The sequence below is a fragment of the Parambassis ranga genome, chromosome 19, assembly GCF_900634625.1.
Source record: "Parambassis ranga chromosome 19, fParRan2.1, whole genome shotgun sequence".
NCBI lineage: Eukaryota > Metazoa > Chordata > Actinopteri > Ambassidae > Parambassis > Parambassis ranga.
The window spans coordinates 10,806,550-10,826,952 of record NC_041039.1 but is presented as its reverse complement, the minus strand read 5'-3'; the positions used below and the strand labels follow the sequence as shown (position 1 = coordinate 10,826,952).

The window sequence follows — 20,403 nt, the reverse complement described above, 5'->3', positions numbered from 1 at the left end:
TAATGGTCCTGTTCCGTTTTTATTATTCTGAATACCTGACCCACCTGTGGAGCCCGAGGAGACTTTATCCCGCCCTCATCGTCTCCCATGAACCACCACAAGATACAGTTTCCCTTTCTCTGCCCATTCTTCCCTCTTCTATCGGCTACAGCTACAGTTTCAAATTGCTTCCTTCTCTTGTGTGCCCCCCCCCCTTTCCTCATCCACCCCTGCCTCTTTATTCTTGCTTTCTTCTGTGGTCCATTTTCTTACAGCAGACAAATGATCGGCATTGATGAACACAAGGCAGTATTCAGGGAGCTCACACCCAGCAGGGAAGAAAGAGAGAGAGAGAGAGAGAGAGAGAGAGAAACAATTGAAATGATTTATTTTGTAGGAATCTTTTTTTAATGAAACACAAAAAAGCAATAAAATTAAGATAAATATTATTTCTTTTTGTACATGAGGAAATATTAAAATCATATTTCCAAAGAATGACTGAAATTACATAATATATTTTAGTAGGCTATCTCAACCATACAAAGCAGGTTCCAGTGGGTCTAAAAAAAAATAACACAATGATGTTCGTTCTGTCAAAATGTGATGTTTAGAACTGAATCCAGTGTTTCTTAAAGAAAATACAGCTTTAAAAAAAAAAATCAATTAAAGACCCATAAAAGTAATATTTTAAAACTGAGATTCACATTAGATTTAAAGCTTTTGCTTTGCAGTGTAACAGCAACAATGTTTTTAAAAGTCAGTCCTAAAAGAAAAAAGAAAAAAAGGCATTCATGTTCTTCCCCCTGTACATCCTATACACTGACATCAAACAGTCGTCACAGGCTTGCATAAACAAGAAGACGATGGTAAATGAGGAAAACAAGCAAACATAAAAAACACACACACACGCACAGACGTTTTTGGCAAAGCAGGAATAAAAGTGACAAGAAGCATAATTTGTGATTTGATCCTTATCCTTTTTTCTTTTTTTCTTTTTTGTCTCTCAACATTGTCCCATTGATTGGCTCTGATTGTCCTTCACAGTCACGTGATGCCATTCCGGTTGCCATAGAGACCTCAAGTGCATCAGCTGGGCAGCATGCAGACAATGTTGCTGCAATGTTTCTCTGAGGCCGTCATAGCAACACTGGATGAACATGAGCGGACAACAAGAGAAACTCTATCAAATACCTCGGTGATTGCAGGGGTCCCGTATTCAGATTTTGATTGAATGTCTTTAATAAAAATTGCTTTCTTCTAATGTGGAGAAGCGTAAACTCACAGGTGCTTTGGTATGTTTCTTTTTGCTGCCAGATAAATATCTACATTTTATATAGGATTACAGGCTAAAATAGATAAAAGAAGATTCTTTTTTTTTCGGATCAGAGAACAGCAGAAAATTCAGCTTGCTTTTCCAGTAGTTGTTTTAAAACAACAAAAAGGAGCTCCAAAAAGGAAATACACATTCAAAACCTGACATAATAAAAAGGAAAAAAACAACAGACATGGACAAATGTAAAAAGAGCTTTTTTCTGATTTCCTTATAAAAAAACATCCCAAATACTTTTTTCTACAGTATCACCCTCTGCCCAAAACTGGGGTTAAAGTCGCCACGTCAGTCGTACAGTTTGACCCCAAAATCCAAACCTCCGATCCTGTTCAGTGCATTGACAGAGAATGAAACCTCCTACCTCTGCTAGAGCCCCTGACCCACCCACCCGCACACCCTAAAAAATCTAAATAAAACAATCTTCTCTGCAAAAGAAAACAAGAAACATGGACAAATATATATGTATACTATTTACATTGTGTTATTCTACACGTAATGCTGTACAAAGCACATACATTCGACCACACACACACACACACACACACACCAACATGCACACACGGTTCAAACAAACAAACCCAACTACCTGTACATATGCCTCTGCACCCGAACAGAAGGAATGCGAGACAGAGAGAGGTATTGATGTGTATGGCTTGAAAGGAGAAAAAAATTGTGTTTTAGTCACAAGGACTTAAAACTGCGTGTTAATTACTGGACTGATATCTTGTGTGCGCATGACCACACACACAGTACAAACATACACACACACACTAAAGCACTATTTACGTAGAGTTCATTAAATGCCAAACAAGGTCATCGCAGTCACTCCGCAAACTCACATACACACACACACAGTCCAAACTACAGTGTTTATTGGTCCTGTTGGGGATGTCCTTGTCGTAGTCAGACTACCAGTATAAGACCATTAAAACCATCCAAACCAGTGTGGTTTACAGCAAGTGTCTCCTTACCATACAGTCTCTCCCACTCTCTGAGTCAAGTCTTTGTTTCAGAAAGCCTGTCTGCTACCCCCCCTCCATCATATATCCAAGCTACTACACTCCAAAGTGCTCATGTCCTTGGTTTCCATATTTATGTCACAGTTCTTTTACAGGAAAGGCTGAGGAGTCACACTTCGACTGGAGACCTCAGTCCACATCTGCTACTCAGAACAAACTGGACATCTCTAAGTGCCAGGCGTTATCCAATGCGCTAGCTCCATTTATTAGAAGGGACCAATCAATACGCGGAGTCAGAATTCTTTGTCTTGACATCCCAGCTTTCTTCTGGTGGACCAACCTGGAAGTAGTCAACTCCAGACTATATAAGCTCCAGACAATATTTCTGAATGGTGCTAGGACACGATGACCATGCCGTCTGCGCCGATCAGCTGGCCTGTAGTTGGTTCGTAGGTTCCAGCCAGGTAGAACAGATCGTTAGTTGCACTGCCTGGTTTGCGTTCACGCATCAGGTGATCGTACTCAGCTTTGCTGACCACCTGGCAGCGATGTGAGATGGTCTGCACATCATTCTCATCCTCATGGCTGGACTGGTACAAGGCATTCTATAGAGAGAGTTGATGGAGAAAGCTTCATAAATCAGCATGATGACATATACCGAAATCAAAATTTTCACTGCTGCAATGTACATTTTGTTTAAAGGCAGAACAATTTTCAACTGCAGGGACTTCCAGGGAGTTTTTTGTGCCAAATTGCATAGTAAGTTAAAGTCAAATACATCCTGACTGTTTGATCAGAGGCAGGATTCTGCTGTGTCACTTTGCATCAGCCTTAGGTTCCTGCAACCACTTGTGTTGTGTTGTGTTTTAATTGCACTTGTGTGGAGCCAGGAAAAAACTGCTGGAGGACGCTTGACAAAGTTTGGTTAAACCCATTGGTTAAACTGTTGTAATGATCTCCAAATCACAAGTCCTTGGAGTCCTACACTGAATCGGGGTCATCTGGTCTAAACGGCCTGATTAGGGGCCATTCCTGTAAATATTTGCACCACATTGTGCCTGCAGTAGAATAGGACAATCCTTCCTTTTACAAGAAAAGGGGTAAGATCGTTATGTTTTGGGTTGACAGTATTTCTGGTACTGTTTTCACTCCCACACACACACTTCTTTCACTGTGTTTTTTTCCCTAAAAACGTTTTTGCAAGTGGTGATCTTTTTATGTTTGTTCATGGTAGAGGTTGCTGCTCATGCTTTTTTCTTTTTATTCCAAACAAACCTCTCGACAGTTGACAGAAATGTGAATTACATGACTTCCTGTGCAGGAAAGACTTTTTTTCTGGGAAAGACCCACATTTATACTGGATGTTTAGAGCAAATGTTAACAGTTTTATAACTAAGTGGAAGTTAGTCATTCATATAAGATGGGAATACAGCATGAAAAGCAGCACAGTGGTGATATATATTTATATGAAAATGTCTGTTACTATGACCATTCCTGTTTTAGAAATTCTTCTTGTGCCCCCTGGTCTTTACCTTGCCATCGCGGTGTCGCTTCCCCAGTCGAGTCTCCTCTGGATGGTAGAACCACTTGACCCTAACCACCATGCTGGAGCTCCACGACTCCCAGAGGCTCTCCACTCTGCCCACATAGGGCAGCTGGGGCCGGCCAGGTGACAAGAACACAGCACAGTCCCCGACACGCACCATCTCTTTGCCACGCACAATGGCCTTGTAGAAAAGCTTGCGGGCTTTGCCCTTTAGACCTCTCCTCTGCCAAAGAAAGAGAAAACAGCACTCTCAGATTTATTCAGTGTGCAGGGTTTATTTCACGGCCAGAAATGAATCCTAGTTTGCTAAACCTGGCACACCAGAATATAACATGATTTGATCCCATAAAGTTAAATGTACTGATAAAACCATCTGAGAAAGTGTCAAAAGCAGCAGTACCCCCACATGGCCTCTAGGGGCTGGCTCCAAAAGCAAGTTAATCCCCACAGACTCCTGTGTTAAAGTGGCCGACTTTAGATCAGAAACATGTTTACAACCTAATTAAAAACAGTTTTGGTCACCATTAATTAGCTCATTGTTCACTAGCGCTACACCTCTTTCCCTGTGTTGCTTACATGGCGTCATAGAATCCCACAGTGACTGAAACACATCTCTTCAGAAACCTATTGGTAACATCACTGTGGCTTTGTTTTATATTATTACATATAGTCTAAGAGTGAAATACATCCATATTTTTGCTGCATCATTTGATTTTCTGCCGCAGAGACACACAAACCAGACGGCTTCTTTTTAACCATCTCAGTTAACACAGCAGTAAGCATGGCAGAAAGGAGGCTGAGGGTGGCAATGCCTGCCCAGACGGGTTTGTTCTGTTATCGCAGCACTGTGACTTAATAATCAGGAAATGAATTCAGAGATTAACTTCACAGTTGGAGTAAGCATGATAGCATTGCCAAAGTGTACAAAGTCTGAGACTGAACAAGCAATGCCGAAAGAGATCATATTTACAGTGTGTAATCAAGGTATGACACAACAGAAACTGCAGCAACAATCAGTAACCTACTTAAGTCTTTGAGCTCAAGTAGGTTACTAATACCCAGGACAACAGCTTTGAAGCCATATAGCCAAGATAATATGCTGTGATTGTGGGAAAACACTGATTAGAAAGGCAATCTCAAAGATTTTCATTTGAATAAATCTCACTCTCTATCTGTCACCAAATGATATAACAGCCTATGATCCCTTTGTGAAATGATATGAAAGTCCTTGCATTTACGGTATTGCAAACTTTGTGTCTGGGAGCCAGCTTAGCTTAGGTTTTAGCTGCTGAATGCTGCTTACAAACTATAGCATAATGACCAAATATCTGTCTTCATCATATAGCTTACCTGTGTGGGGTTTCCGGACCATTTCCAGACTTGGCGCCCAGGCAGCAGGGGAGCCATGGTCGGCAAAGGCTCAGGAGAAGACATCCTCTGCTTCTTTGCTGTTGTTGGGTCCTTAGAGTGCTGGCACACCGGACTGTTCTGGCTCTGATGGTGACTGTTGGGAAGACCATCTTTCCTCTTTGGGTGAGACTTAACTGTGCCGCTGTTACCCATCAGGCTCCCTTTCGATATGTACTCCTTCCTGTCATCTGGTCTGTCAGCCCTCACCTTTGACCCCGCAGCGGCCAAGCGTGATTTGGCCACGTAGCTGTGAGCCGGGGCTGAAGCAGAGGGAGAGGAGATGGAGGTGGTAGGGTCAGGGCTCAGGAGGTCAGAGGTCATGCTTTGCCTCTGTTTGTGTTTGTCCTGCTGGAGTAGTGCACGGCGCAACAGCACAGAGGAGGACTCTTCATCAGAAGAGTAGGAAGAGTCATTGTCTGAAGAACAGAGGGATGAAGAGGAGATGGAGCCAGAGGAGGAGGAAGAAGAAGAAGATGAGGAGAAGCAGAGGGAAGGACGAGACAGAAAACGTCCACCACGATGGGACGTAACAGTTGTACTTCTTCTACGTGCTTCAGCATCTTGACCATCATCCTCATCGTCTTCATCCAGCTCAGAGTAGGAGCTGGGGCAGTCACTTGGGTAGTCCAAACTGTAATCACCTCCAAGACCAGCAGAGAGGAGATCCTTTCTCAGAGATGGGACGCCCTTTAGGAGAGTCCCAGCACTGTCCCTTTCCCCTCCTCCTTTCTTGCTATCTTTCACCAGCAGGGAAGGTTGAATGTATCGCAACGGTGCCCCTGCAGACGAGTGGCTCTTTCCTCCTCTCCCACCAATCCCACCGAGCCGAAGCAAAGCTTTTCCATTCTTTGTTTTAGGAGAGGTCACTCCTTCATGGTCAAGCTTCACCAGGAAGTGTTTCCTGTCACGTTCACTTACCGGTTTCCTGCTCCCAGCTGTCATAACCATGTTGACAGATGAGGAGCAAGAGGAAGACGAGGAGTCCCGCAGACCTATAGGAGTTACTGTGGTTACTGGTCGCCCACCTCCGGAGTTTCCACTGCTTCCAAAGGTAGAGTATCCGTTAGCGATGCTACTGAATGAGTCAACTTCAAAAGGAGAGCCGAAGATGCTTTTGATAGGGGTTGGTGGTGCAAGAGAACGGGAGGCAGGCCGGTGAAACAACCCCAACTCTCGTTCTCGCATTTTCTTCTGGGTTTTGCGGGACGTCCCATTGAAGAGGAAGAAGTCGACCGGCGGTCTCTTCCTGTGCATGGACCAGCTCAGCAGGGAAGTGCTGCTTTTTGTTACAGTGTCTGTTGCTGATGTCGGTGTGCTGGCAGTCTTAGGCACTGAGTGGATCTTCTTCGGTCTGCCGACTGTAAAAAGAGCCAGCAACAGAAGGAGGTTATAATCAATATGAAATGACAGATCTTAAGAGGAAACTGTGAGTAATTGCAGGTTTAAGAGCTTTGGTGAATCTTTATCACCTTGATCTTTACCAAGCCAGGTACATTTTCAACATATCCATTACTCAAACTACAACAAACCAGGTAAACCGGTCTCTCTCCCCTGCTTTATTGTCAATGAGTTGGAGAAGAGTTACATGTATGTTGTGTAACTTTACAAAGCACACTGATGACACCTCATAAAATGTTGATTAATGATGTTATATGGAGGTTAAATGATGGGCGGCAAACACAGAATCTTGTCTTTTGTCTGTCTCAGCGGCATCTGATAACAGGTTGGCAGCTGGAGCTGGCCTAGTTTTGGGGATTCTAGTGTGGCCTGAGGGTTTATGAATGAAGAATAAGCTTGTTAGACCTGTACTCCCAGGACAGCATATATTACATTATGAAAGAGTAGTTGTCCACACGGGCTTGTAGTTGTGTGAGGGGAGGTTGCATCCTGTGTGTTTTTCTCTCTCCCTTACCTGGCCTTTTTTCTTGGGGCCTTCCTCCTGTCTCCTCATTGGCTGATTTCTCTGTGTCCTTCTTTTCCTGGGTGGAGCTTCGGCGACCTCTGCGACCAGGAGAGATCAGCAGAGCTGGAGAAGGTTCAGCACCTGACAGAGAAGATTTATTTAGTGGTGACATTTATTAATATCTGTGTCTCCTCCTCCTGCTTCGCAAATCAATACTCACAGCGGATTTGGTATCCTGGTGGCAGGAGTCTGATGTTCACAAGAGAGATCCTTCCTCTGTCTCCATCATCAAACTCCACCATCACACTGTCCTCCTTCTCCTCCTCACCTGGACCTCCTAATACACAACACACAAAGAAGTGAATGAGTTGCAGGGAAAGTATGAGCGTATGTGTGCAAACTGAGGTGGATGTTGCATGATGCTCACCTCGGTGGACGTATCCGGGGTAAAGGCAGCGAGAACGCTCACTCCAGTAGGCACACACTCGCGTCCCTGCGGTCAGGATGGCCTCTGTTTGTGGCCGCACATCCAACACCTGGATATATAATATTTTCAGTAACATTGTGCACAATATTACATGTTGTAGTGTAATAAGAGGGGCTTCACTCACAGCCTCCTGCAGCAGCTGCTCCAGCGAGTAGATCCTGGGGCGATTCCCTCGTTCTCCTTCGATGACAACACTGAATCTGAAGATGTAAAATAAATAAATAAATAAATAAAAATTCTCAAAAACTAAACAGTCGCTTCACTGTATTTATTAACACAGTTTTCACACTTAAGTTTCAATGTTTGCTTTTTTTCTAGCAGATGTGTTGGCTGCCACTGATGTGTGTCTTGGCTTTGTAGTCGTCTAGACTTCTTGTTTGTCAGTATTCTTGGAGCTGGCAGGCATTTAACTAGCATTAAGCTAAGTTATCAAATATTTTGTGACATAACAAACAATATTTAACAATATACTAACTCTGATTTTAGGCAGGGAATTGTTGTCTTGTGTAACCCAGTTACTTTGTGATTAATAATTATAAAACTGTCAAAACAATGGCCAAATGTGACATTGAGTGGCAGAAGATCAGGATCTTACATGTCAGGCAGGTCCAGTGTTTGGACACAGGCAGCATACAGCAGCTCATCCTCCTTGGAGATCAGGATTTTCAGTCCGTCTACTAACATTTCTTTGCTCAACACACAGTTTGGCAGGGCTAAAGAGGGAGGGCAGGGTGGAAAGATGGATGGAGAAGAAAAAAAGGTGAGATATACATAATTTGTGAGTTGTGCTGAATAATTGCTATGTGAAGTGACAAGGATGGACAAAGGGGTGTGTATGCATGTGTGAAAAGGCTTTTAAACCTGCATATGTGTGTGTAATAATAAATGATGTGTCAGTGTTTACCAGGTATTCTGCAAGGCATGTTGGGAGGAAGGTGGATCAACGACTTCTCCTTTGTTGTATCCTCTTCTTCCTCCTCCTCCTCCTCCTCATCCTCCTCCCCCTCAGAGAAGCTGCTCTCTTCATCCAAGTGAAAGTCGTCATCAGCTGCGAAGCTTTGCAGCAGTCGACTCACAGCGTGGCCCTTCTCCTGAACAGGAAACAGGATGTGAGATCAGTGCGTGGAAAGCAGGATCACATTTACAATATGCAAAAATAATCAGCAGTAAACAGGACCTGCAGGTGACTGAACCAAGTGTGTTTCACTCAGATGTGACTGATGTGGTGAATACATCAGTGAAAAGCAGCCGCAGGCACCAACGCCTCTTGTAAAATGATACTTCAATTAAGCCTTCAGGATTTTTTTTCCACCTCTCATTTGCAGACGTTCACTCAAAGGGCAGAGGTCACAGTCAGTAATGAACTGCAGCCCCTGAACTCGCAGGACTTCAGCTTATTGCTGAAGGATACTTCCCTTCAGGTGGGCATTCTCTCCCTTTCTCTCTCTCCTCCTTTTTCTCTCTCTCTCTCACTCACACACACACACACACACACACCAGATACTACCCATCTCCAGACCGGTTTAGGCTAGTCTATCCAAAGATGATAGATGACTGATGATGGAAAGTCTGCTCACCCAACAGGTTTCTGCTTGTATTTAAGCTTTCCAAAGAAGAGGCCATAATATTCATCATAAGTGAGATAGTGTGTGTGTGTGTGTGTGTGTGTGTGTTGTCTCTTGAAGTTTTCCACATCAGGAGCTCATATATTTTAGTGACAGAAGTTTCATCACCAGAGGGCATGGGTGATTAGTGCTGGTGGTGTGTGTATGTGTGTGAGCATGGGTGTGTGTAGAGTTATGGCCAATGATTATCCTTATACTCTCTGTTTGGAGTTATGTGTTTTTGGACATTCCCTCTTGATGACTCAAAGACTAAGGCAACCCCAGGGCATTTTGCTTTCAAGTGTCTCACCAACGGCTGTGTAAAAGTGTAGTGTAAGCACAGCTGGCACGCATACAAACACACGCATGTGGCAAGAGTAAATGTTATATTCGACAAAGTGAATGATTTACAGCTGATGTAAAGCATCTGTCTATTAAGGAGCAGAAGTTATTGGTAGGTGCTGTCAGTGGTAGTCTACAGGATTTCAAACTTCCTGCAGGGTGTGGCTAACCTCAACAAAGAGTGAACTTGAGGTGAAGGCCTTTCCAAATTCCACTACTCTTCTCTCTGTCTCGGCCTTAGTTTGCAGGCAGCAGAAGGTTAAAGGGAGTAACCTTTTCTGAGTCAACGTTCCACTTTGACTCACAGTTTCAGTCAGTCACTGTCTGACACACTAAAAGTAGCATGGTCCCCATTTACTCATTTCAAAGTAATATAATTTATGGAGATGATATTATATAACCTTTCCATCACACTTCTAAAAGAGGCAAGTGTATCTTACCCTTCTTGTCTCAGTTTCTGTTTCCATGCACTTCTGTGTGAATGATCAGGGAAAATATAGATGCACTAGACTTTGGATGAGCCTTCAGCTGCATCACTTTCTGGCTGCAGTATTACCTCCACATGCTGTCAGTTTTCTTTCCATGGCTGCTATTTCCTAAACCCTAAAAGTGCAATTCTAAGAGGCAGCAAATAATAAGCATGATCAACAAGCATCTTGCGCAGGAAACCGTATAAAGTAAGTAAAAGGGTGGGGGTGGGGGGTACTGAATTTCATTGCAGGTTTGTGTGGCAGCTGACGAGGGAAATGTAAGATGCAAATGTCAGTTTTTGTGGGTGTAACATTAAGGTGATAGAGTAGCATCATACATCACCACTGTCCGAGGCTGCATAGTTGTCACTGGTGTGAGTGAAATATTGCAGTATCATTGTAAGGTTACACATTGCCACCTAACACTGGCGGTGTCTCACCTTTCCCTGTCCAGCAGAGGTTTTCCTCTCTGCGTCCTTGCTGATCCTCTTTGCCTCTGCCTGTGCTCTGTGGCCGTCCCCAAAGCTGCAAACCACAGACGACACACCCCAGCTGGGCAGAGTTGCTCTGTTAGTCCCAGAGTGGTCTGGATGTCCCTTCTCTGTTTTGACGAGGCTTGGCCGCCTGGGTGCTCTCCTCAGGTCTGTAGTGGAAAAGCTCCCCATGCCTGAGGAGGAAGAAGCTATGAGAGCATGGTAAAAACATTTCCCTGATCTTTGAGCAAAATAACCATTGCCATGAGGTGACACATAAAAGCCTAAAGAAAACAGCTAGCTGTTAAATTCAGGCTAAACACTCCACACAATTGTGCAGTCTTTTAATTCAAGTTACAAAGAAAGTACGTCTCCAGAGCCTGAGTTCATACACTGAGATTTCAGATGTGTATAAAGGTCTCACCAGGAGCTCCTGGTCTCTTGCTTCTGGCTTTCTGGTTTGTTTGGAGCTTGGAGGACTGCGATGAAAAGGACAAAGTCCCAGCAGAGTTTGCAGGAGCTTCTTTAGAGGATGAGCTAATCCGGATATCACCCGCTCCATCTTCGCTGTCGAAGCTGCCGTCCTCCTCCTCTGTGAAATCATAACATTGGTATGATCAGTCAGAATGCTTCAATACAGGACTCTCTTGATGAGATGTATTGGCATTATAGGACATTTTGTCACGTGAGGAGTGAAACGGTTTTAATGGCTACACAATAATGCAGAGCTTGTTCCCTAACTGCAGTGACTGGAAGCAAATGTTGACATACATGCACATATGCAGCACTGCATGCACACACACACACACACACACACAGATTGTTATTGGCAGCTGTGTGTCGCTGACTGTGAGGGTCGCGTCGAGTGTCGACACATCCCTGACACACTTGTCACTTACATGGCATTCTCGTCAACACTTTGCCTCGGATACACACACAAATACCAACAGGCGCACACACACACTTAAATGCACAGCTCGATGTCACAAAGGCCACAAGGTCAGCTGAAATGAAGCATATTCTTGAAGCTTCATATCAGACCTTCCTCTAAGGTAAAAAAAGAAAAGTCAGGATGCATGTCATTGTGTCTCCTAAACGCAAGCCCTCAGAGGAGGGCATTTTCACCACGCCTGAGAGGTGAAGAAGAGGGGAGGACTTGGGTGTGACATTCTGGATGGGGCCAGAGAAGGCTCATGTTACGCTACGGCAGTGAGGGCAGGGGTGGCACTGTTGCATGCCTGTGGCAAGTCGTTAACGGGTTTAACAGTGTGACAGACGAGCTGGGAAGTGAGAGGAGGCCCCTGATGATGGTAGACGTCTCACTCTCAGACGCTGCACACACAGACATATTCTCATAGTGAAATCTCGTGATGTTTGCTCAATGTTCTAGAAGCCATCAGCCAAATATGTGTAACAGACAATAAACTCGGCCTTGTTTATGACATCAAAGCTTTGTGGGTGTGTTGCAAAGATCAATAAAATGTGTTTTCCATATATTTTTGTTTGCACCTATGGCCAAGTCACAAGCTGAATGATTTCCTGACACATCAGACACCAAACCCTGTGTTTGACAGTAACTCACCACGCTCTGAGCTCTCGCTGTCAGTCTTCTCCTCCCTTACTTCATGTTTCTCAAATGCCTGGCTGTCCTTGTGGTAAGGTCTGCTCGGGTTGATACCCATCAGCACTTTGGGTTTTCGACCTCTCTTCCTCTTTACAGTCTGAGTGGCTGACCCCTGCTGCTGCAGGTCTAGACAGAACAAAAAGCGAGAGTTCAGTTTTCAGGTGTTATCTGACAGACAACAAGTATGTATGTATACACACCCTCTTTGCTCACCTTTTCCTCCTTGTTTAGAGGGACTCTTGGAGGCATCTTCTTCACTGCAGTGCAGCATTGACGGCTCACCATGCTGCGCTGCAGCCTTCTGCTTCAGCTGGGTCACCCGCCTGGCCAGCCTGGAGCTCAAGGCACTGGGACGACCTCTGTGCTTACAGCGAGCTTTCATCTGAAGACAGGGAGCAGAACAACTAATTATTGACTCATTTCTTCCTGCTAATTACAACAAGAAAGCAGCAGGAAGTGGCCGTTAGTGTGAGAGTGTGAGAGAGTGTGTGTGTGTGTGGATGATTTCAACTGACCTGGGCAGTGTTGAGGCTGTTGAAGTTGTGATTTGACATCCTGGCTTTATCCTGCAGCAAATTCAGCCCAGTCCTGGAAGATATAAATACACAGCAGATACACACTTAGATGATAATTTATCATACAAAAATCCGATCACAGAATCAACCCGATCACACACTTTACATCTCTCAGGGATGTTATAACTCTGCCTCTCTGCTCTTTTCTTTCAATTTACACTTCCAGCTCTGCTAGGTTCATTCACTGCCTCACTCTCTTCCCACTCCTCTTTTCTGTCTCATAACTTTGATGAGGTAAGAGACAGACCGTCTGCACAGTTTGACAGAAAACAGAAATATTCAGTGGCTGTGCGAATATGAAACTCAGCTGAATCACCACATAAAAGGATAAGAATTATCTGGTGAGAAGAAGAGCAGAGAAAAGAAGAGGAGAGGAGAGAGGGAGGAGGAGAATAGTTGTGGGGGAAGGGGGAGAGACAGAGAGAGAGATGAAGCAGTCTCTGGGGAGTCTGTCCGTTGACCGGAGCTTCAGGGCTCAATCGATAAACACTAACCTCTATTGAACATTACTCCTCCCTTCCTCTCTCTCTCTCTGTCCTTCCTTCGCTGCCTGCATGCTCTCTCACACCACAGGCAGCCGGCACACACACATACACACACACGCATACACTGTTAGCAGCTGGTGTCTGAGGCAGGTGAATCCTATATTCCCACAGAGGGAAGGTTTGGCTCTCAGCATCTCTGCTCCCAGGAGAGGAGAGGAGAGGAGAGGAGAGGAGAGGAGAGGAGGAACCAGGATTCTTCTTCCACTGCTACAATATCTGTATACTGCTGTCTTAATGCATCATACGCCTCAAACATGGTGGTTGATGGATTGTCAGAGCGCACACACCGTTCATATGATGGAAAACCTAGGCTAAACTTGTATAACTTTCCAACTTGAGTTATGAAGGTAATGTAAAAGGTGTCCACATACATTTGGCCACATATATTGTTTTTGTTTGTGTGAAAAGAAATGGATTTTGGTAAGGTTACTATTCCCATTCATCTCCCTTCCTCTTTAGCTGTTTTATCTCCAGCACTCATGAGAGGATGAAAGCGTAAACAAATGATGCATTGCTTGTTAATAACAACTAAACTGGTGCTCAGGCACGTAGTGGCCAGCTCCACTAATTAAACAAGTTCTGCACCTATATATGTGTGTGGTGCACAGGCATGTATGACTAAAGGCTTTCATTGTCATTTTCATTAGCGCTTTCTAATCACCGTAACCGTGACAAACCTTGAGTTTCTCTAATCATTTTATCAAGGCGAGGGGGTGCACATGCTAACAGAGGTGGGACATCATGAGAAAACACATTCATCATAGTGAGTGCCGAATACTGAGTGTGTGCGCTTTGTGCAGCAATGTGTGTCAGCATGAAAGTTTGCACATCGAAGGTGTTAAATAATGTGTGGTTGTGTATTGCAGCTGGTGGGGGTGGTGTTGAGTCATTTATCACTGTAATAACTGTACATCAGGACTTTGTCCAGCTGTATTAATATATGCTGAAGGTTCACATGGAATCAGGACATAATCAATACAAGTGATAAATATGATTAAAAGTGATTAATGGTGATTAATGAAGCCCTCATCTCTGTTACCATGCCTCATTAAAAATCACACCCAGCTTACAGCACCCATCACTGTGTGTGTGTGTGTGTGCCCGTGTATGTGTGTGAGCAGCTTCTTCTAGTGCCCAATCAAGCAAATCATCAGCTATAGAGGATTCGAATCAATTCAGCTGAAGAAGAACTTCTTGAAAATCAACCGTACCTTTCACTAAAAACACAAACAGAAATCAGGGTGAATGAGCTGGGCTTGCCAATCACACTGATTATACAGACGCAATATCAGAGAACTGACCTGAGTCTTTTGGAGCTCTCTGCAGCAGCTGGCCCGGGGGTGGACTTGCGCTTGCGGGGGCGGCCAGGCCCCCGGCGAGCAGGGCTACGAGACGTCTCCTCTTTCCTGTAGAGAGGGAAGAAGAGGAGGACGGAGAGAGGGATTAAAGATGCAGTCCGGACAGCAGGAGGAATCAGGGAGAAGCATGTATATCGGCTACAGGTCAAACTGCATTAAATATGAGCAGGCAGCTAGTCCTGATAAATCAGGCAAATGCAGCTTGAAAGCAAAATTGCGAATGTTGGATTTCTCACATCAGTCCAGACAAAAAGAGGTGTGTATGTGTGTGTATGTGTGTTGTCATTCTCTGCTCACTGGTGGTCGTGTTTCCTCTGTAGTTTGGCCAGTTCTCTCTGTTTCTCTTTGTAGCGGCGCTGTAGCTCAGCCAGCTGGACACGCATGGCCAGCTCCTCCCCTCCCATCGTCTCCATGGAGCCCTTCACTGGGCACACCTGACACACACACAAAGCGGAGGAATTTAAATGCTGAACACAAACTTCAGTTGAGCAGTCATTGGATATGTCGCCAGCTTGTGTTTGGCCAGCTTGTTGATGACTTTCCTGTAACCAAAAGCTCACATGTTTGATTTTTTAAAACATCTTCTGCTTTTTAAGGCAGATTTTTTTTGGGAGACATGTTTGGTTGCTATCACATCCGCCTACTTTAAGAAGGTGAGTAAAAAAAAAAAACAAAAAACAAATCAGGTATGCATCCATTGTTCAACACTTCCCACCCACATTTTGGCATGAATGATTTATGATTCCATGCATAAAACACATAATACACATTCACTTAAGCCTCACCGGCTCGTGGCGAGGCGTCCAGCTGCACTTCCTGCGAAGGTTGAGTCTCTTCCTGATTGGACACTGCTGGTCAGCCCCTGCGTCCATGCTCTCTCCCCCCATTTCCAGAGCACGGGCGGCCGCCAACGTTGCCAGACTGTGGAGGTCAAAGGTCAGCATGTCCTCACCTGCACAGAGACGGATTGCTTCAATTTAGATTGGTACATCACAAGGCGGCTGACATGGTGTTATAAAACATGTTACGTGCCGAACCGATTTATTTCTGTAGCGATGAAACCGTGCCTTGAAAAGTGGTGATATTTATGATATTAGCTGTGTAGTTTATTTGATGTATACTGGTGTTCATGCCTAATCGTACACACGCAAAGGGGGAGCGGTGGAGAATGATCTCTACATCTGTCACTGTCATTAACTGTCATTGTCACAGCACCAGCAGATAAAACAGAATATTCATGAGACAATCCACACACGCACACATGCACAAACCTATGTAAATAAAACACAGTCATTCTGAACACACACAGGCACCCACAACATTTTCGCTGAGCTACGCAGACATAGGCAAACTGCATGAGTGTATGTGAGGGAAAGAAAGAGAACGATGGGGGGTAAGGGAAGGAGGAGGAGGTGGACTGCAACGCAGTGAGGAGGAGGAGGAAGGGGGTGGGGAGTCAAGGGGAGGAGAAGCAATAAGAGGCAAAGTGTTTATTGAGCTATCTATTTATTCTCCTACATCTCCTCATTATGGACATGGACAGAATCCAATTTCCCCTTCGAGGAGAAGACGAGGAGAGAAGACAAGGGTGCAAGGAGAGGAGAGGGAAGGAGAGGAGAGGTATTACTGGATCACTCAAAGTCTGTGCACTGGAGCTGCAAGGCCTATTCACTGACACCTGACATTATTAAAACCTGTGTGTGCGAGTGTGAGATGGAGACAGAGATGCGGTAAACAGAGGAGAGAGAGAGAGCAGGGCAGGAAGGATGGAGTCTTTGTGAGGAGACAAATGAGAGTGTGCACAAAAGAACAAACGGATGTGAGAACGACAGGTAGCTCCTCCGAGAGCGACGGAGCAAGAGGGGGAAGGAGCAGAGAGATGTGGCATTGTCCTGTCCCAGCTCGCAGAGGTCAATGCCATCTCATCTGTCAGACCTCTGAGCCAATGGCACGCTCCGATTACCCTGACAGGGTGACATCACCACTGACATCACCGCGCGTAGTTTGGTATCCTGGAGGATGGCCACAATCGATAGATACCTTCCGCCCACAGCAAAACACACACACACACACACACACACACATCTTTGCACAGTAATAACACCATACTGTGCCTCTAACAGGGGTGAGGGGTGTAATAAGAGGCGGCACAGGGGAAAACAAAAACAGTGGAGGAAAATTAAAAACCATTACAGCTGATATGGGCCAAGTCATCATTAGAAGCCATTAAGGAAGTTTATTGAGGTAAAATTTCAATATAAAAGAAATGTGAGGGAATAAAAGAAACTATGCCACAAACTGCTCCTCTGCCTAAGCAGAAGTAATGGTGTTAATTTATAAGAGGGGAGGGGGAAGTGTCTCTTGATTCCTTAATCTGTATTTGTGATCTCCAGTGAACAGCTGAGATATCCTTCTGCATCAAGGAGCGCCATAAATGCATCTGTCTGGGATCGGTTTCATCTCCCAAACGTATTCACAATGACAAAAACGCCATCAGCAGTATTAATGACATTCTACGCGATGAGGCCAGAGCGGGTTTTAAATAAATGTGTTGCAATTTGGAGAACGTTTTCCACGCCACGACAGGACTTATTGATTTCACACCTATTACACATGCTAACCACGTGCACGCACGTGTAAACAAATGCACACACACACACAGTATCGCACACACATGCACAGACAGCAGCTGAGCGACTTATGATTTTTACACTTATTAATTCCGTCAACAAGGCTTGCAGAAGCAGGATTTACACACAAGATTACATTGGTTTAATAAAAAAAAAGAAGAAGAAGAAGCGGGCGAGGGGGAAAAATAACAAAGAGGGAGGAGGAGAGGTGGGAGGAGGCGCAGGGAGGGAGCAGGCAGCCTGGTGGAGAGACACATAGACTCTGATGGAGGAGAGCAGGGATTCATCTGGGATTACTTAACAGCTTACACACACACACACACACACACACACACACACCAACATGCACTCCTCGCACAAAACACACACACAGATGCTGGCATAAATAAAAACACTTTCTCTCAGAGGGACGAGGGGAAAATAGGAGCACTTACAGGAGAAGTGTTTTAAAGGAAAGGGTCTAATTAGCAAAGCAAGACGCCAGAGCCTGGGGGACATGCTGGGCAGTGTGTGTGTGCCTGTGTGTGTGTCCTGGCTTGTGTCTAAAGCTTGTTTGTCCATCTCTGTGTCCACTCAAAACACACACACCCTTCCCAGAAGACACAAAACGGTCTGGCAGTAAAGTGTGTCTGTATGTGTGCGTGTGTGTGTATGTGTGTGTCTATGTGTGATGATACACATCTGTATACCTCAGCTCTCCCAGGACCTTATACTGTGCACTGTAAATTTGCTTTTGTGTAGACAAGAAAAAAAAGTGTGGTAACATATTTATAAAACAGAAAAAAACATATCGATTGTGTTAAAAATTATGCAAAGTTAGGGGTGTTAAATAAATTTTTCACAGATGTCTTATTTTGACAGTTGAGAAAAATGACATGGAAGTAAAAATGGTGTGTTTTTAAATTTGTGTTTACCTTCAGTGTCCATGTCTTTGCTCTCCCTGCTTCTCTGCTGGATCTCCAGCTCAGCCAGTTCTCCCAGTATCTCCATACCATGATGAGATGGAGGGCATGGGGCCTGGTCAACAGGTACTGGTGGGTACAAGGCATCTCTGGTGGCGCACAGAGCCGCAGCGATCAGTAGCTCCAGGCTCCACATGTAGGCCCCTTGGAGTTGGGCGGCTGTGCTCGCCGTGGGAGGGAGGACTGGGTCAGCAGACGTGGGAGGAGCAGGTGAGCAACACGTTAATTCTTCCTCACCTGCACTCCCTTCCTCATCCTCGACTACCTCTACATTCTCTCCATCTTTGGGCTCCGCCTCCTCCTCTTCAGGCTCGTCAGGCACAGAGTCAGTACATTCTGTTGGTTCAGGCTCAATTTTCTCTCCCCCATCCAACTCCATGTCCTCTTTTCCATCCTCCTGCTCTTTGGATAGCTGGGGCTCCTCCAGGCCAGCCTTCTGGCCCAGGCAACCCAGTGAGAGCTCTACTTTTAGGCTTTTGCCTGTGGCTGTGACTGGGCAGGCTGGATCTGGTACTGGAGCAGGGAGAGGGCATGGCGGCAATCCAGAAATCTTGCTCTGGGGCTCAGAGACGGAGCATCCTTTTGTTTCCTTGCTCTCCTCCTCTATAACTCCACTCTGGGATTCCACCACTTTACAGTCTCGTCCATTCTCTTCTTTGCTGACCTCTTCCCGGTCTGTGAGAGGCTGGATGTGGCATGTTTGTGGGAGGGACTTGGAATCTGGCTCTGCTGGCTCTTCCTCTACTGTGGGTTGTTCAGCCAATCGGGCTTCAGGAGGTGAGGGCCCAGCCTTGTATCCCATGGTGATCGGAGGATAAGTATAAACAGGTGGCAGGTCTGGTGGAATGAAGAGAGAGTACAGGTCAGACAGTCTTTTTGATATAAATAGCAGTAAAATGTATTCATCTTGAAAAATTGCCATCTTGTTCCAACATACAGGATAAAGCACCTGATTATAGTTGGCATCATTTATTAATAGCAAGGTGCAGAATGTGTGTGTAAGCAATACACACTGTTGTCCAACCCAACAGTGTGTATTGTACACATTGTATATAAGTGTGAGTGTATAGATCCATGTGGGATATTGATGGCACCCTGCCGTTTTCCTGTGATTGCAGCACCGGCCCTGTCACCCCTGTTCTTTTATTATTGATGGTATCCCACCCCTCCACCCCCAACAACGCAGCCAGATGAATGGGTATCCTTCTGCCCGTACTTCTCAAGGACCCCTGAAGGATAAGTAGGCTCTGCCTGAAGACTTCACTGACCTTCCTCTTGTGCACGCTTAGACGGACATATGCACACTGGCAGGTCACACACATAGGCACAAAAAGAGTGCCCATATGCTTTCTCTGACCTTAATGGCTGGCCTGCCTCGGTCCCTCTTTAGCTTGCACAGGAAAAAAAAGTGCACACATACACTCAAGGACACACAGAGTAAGGGATCAGCCATGCTTCAAACAATTTCTGCAAAATCAAAAGAATACCATGCTTCAAAGAGCAACACATTTCAGTGGCAGTGGCCTCCATCTCGCTCTCTCTTTTTTCTCTTACACTACTGAATATCTCTCTATCTCTCATCCTGTTTGTGGTCTTTATATTTTTTGTTATCTGACTGTTCAACCTGCTGGTACAGTTTTTTCAATTCAGATGGTGCGTTCATTAACAGCCGACAGGCTTCTCCACACACACACAGACACACACCTGGTTCTAGGGATTGTGGGTAGTCCTGAGGTGGCTGTCCTTCTCCTCTGTCGCTGCCTCTCTCCAGCCCTTTGGAGAGGTGTGAAGGAGCAGGGCTGAGTGCTGGGGAGCGTGGAGCTGCTGCAGCTGGGCTTGGAGCAGGGGTCAGCGGATTTGGCGGGTGTGGACGTGTGGATGGGGAGTGGTAGCAGGGTGACTGACGGCTGCTGGGACACATCCCTGGAGATGGTGTAGATGTCTTAGGTGGAGGAGGTGTGTGGGAGAAGGGCTTGGCTGCATGGGAGGAGGTGGTGGATGAAGAAGAGGAAGAAGAAGAGGCAGTCCTCGGGGCTGGAGAATTATGAATAGAGTCTTCTATAGTAATAGTGTGCTCCTCATGTTTTCTCTGTGAAAGTGGAGAGGAAGAAGGATGAATTAAGATAATCTTCACAATATTTGCTTGTTGTTCTATGATATTGCAGCTCTGCTGTAATATACAGTACATGCTTGCTGGTGATTTTTG

At 45.2% G+C, this 20,403-nt stretch overlaps 1 protein-coding gene across 6 annotated transcripts in view; it reads right to left on the bottom strand.

Moving 5' to 3' along the window:
• Window positions 1-364: 364 nt before the first annotated feature.
• Window positions 365-20,403, bottom strand: part of bahcc1b (BAH domain and coiled-coil containing 1b) — a 61,730-nt gene continuing 41,691 nt past the window's right edge. For 3 of the 6 annotated variants that reach the window (XM_028430182.1, XM_028430181.1, XM_028430185.1), the window contains exons 10-29: window positions 19,902-20,286; window positions 18,150-19,034; window positions 15,391-15,557; window positions 14,903-15,039; window positions 14,549-14,653; window positions 14,459-14,464; window positions 12,643-12,715; window positions 12,341-12,509; window positions 12,086-12,253; window positions 10,928-11,095; window positions 10,471-10,697; window positions 8,519-8,705; window positions 8,210-8,327; window positions 7,739-7,814; window positions 7,555-7,663; window positions 7,348-7,464; window positions 7,137-7,268; window positions 5,165-6,582; window positions 3,801-4,037; window positions 2,664-2,873 (exon numbers count right to left, since the gene is read on the bottom strand). In XM_028430182.1, coding sequence (XP_028285983.1) covers window positions 2,664-2,873; window positions 3,801-4,037; window positions 5,165-6,582; window positions 7,137-7,268; window positions 7,348-7,464; window positions 7,555-7,663; window positions 7,739-7,814; window positions 8,210-8,327; window positions 8,519-8,705; window positions 10,471-10,697; window positions 10,928-11,095; window positions 12,086-12,253; window positions 12,341-12,509; window positions 12,643-12,715; window positions 14,459-14,464; window positions 14,549-14,653; window positions 14,903-15,039; window positions 15,391-15,557; window positions 18,150-19,034; window positions 19,902-20,286 — 5,094 coding nt within the window. Of the gene's footprint in view, window positions 2,874-3,800; window positions 4,038-5,164; window positions 6,583-7,136; window positions 7,269-7,347; window positions 7,465-7,554; window positions 7,664-7,738; window positions 7,815-8,209; window positions 8,328-8,518; window positions 8,706-10,470; window positions 10,698-10,927; window positions 11,096-12,085; window positions 12,254-12,340; window positions 12,510-12,642; window positions 12,716-14,458; window positions 14,465-14,548; window positions 14,654-14,902; window positions 15,040-15,390; window positions 15,558-18,149; window positions 19,035-19,901; window positions 20,287-20,403 lie in introns of all 6 variants that reach the window. The other 3 variants (XM_028430184.1, XM_028430186.1, XM_028430183.1) reach the window with 2 other exon arrangements.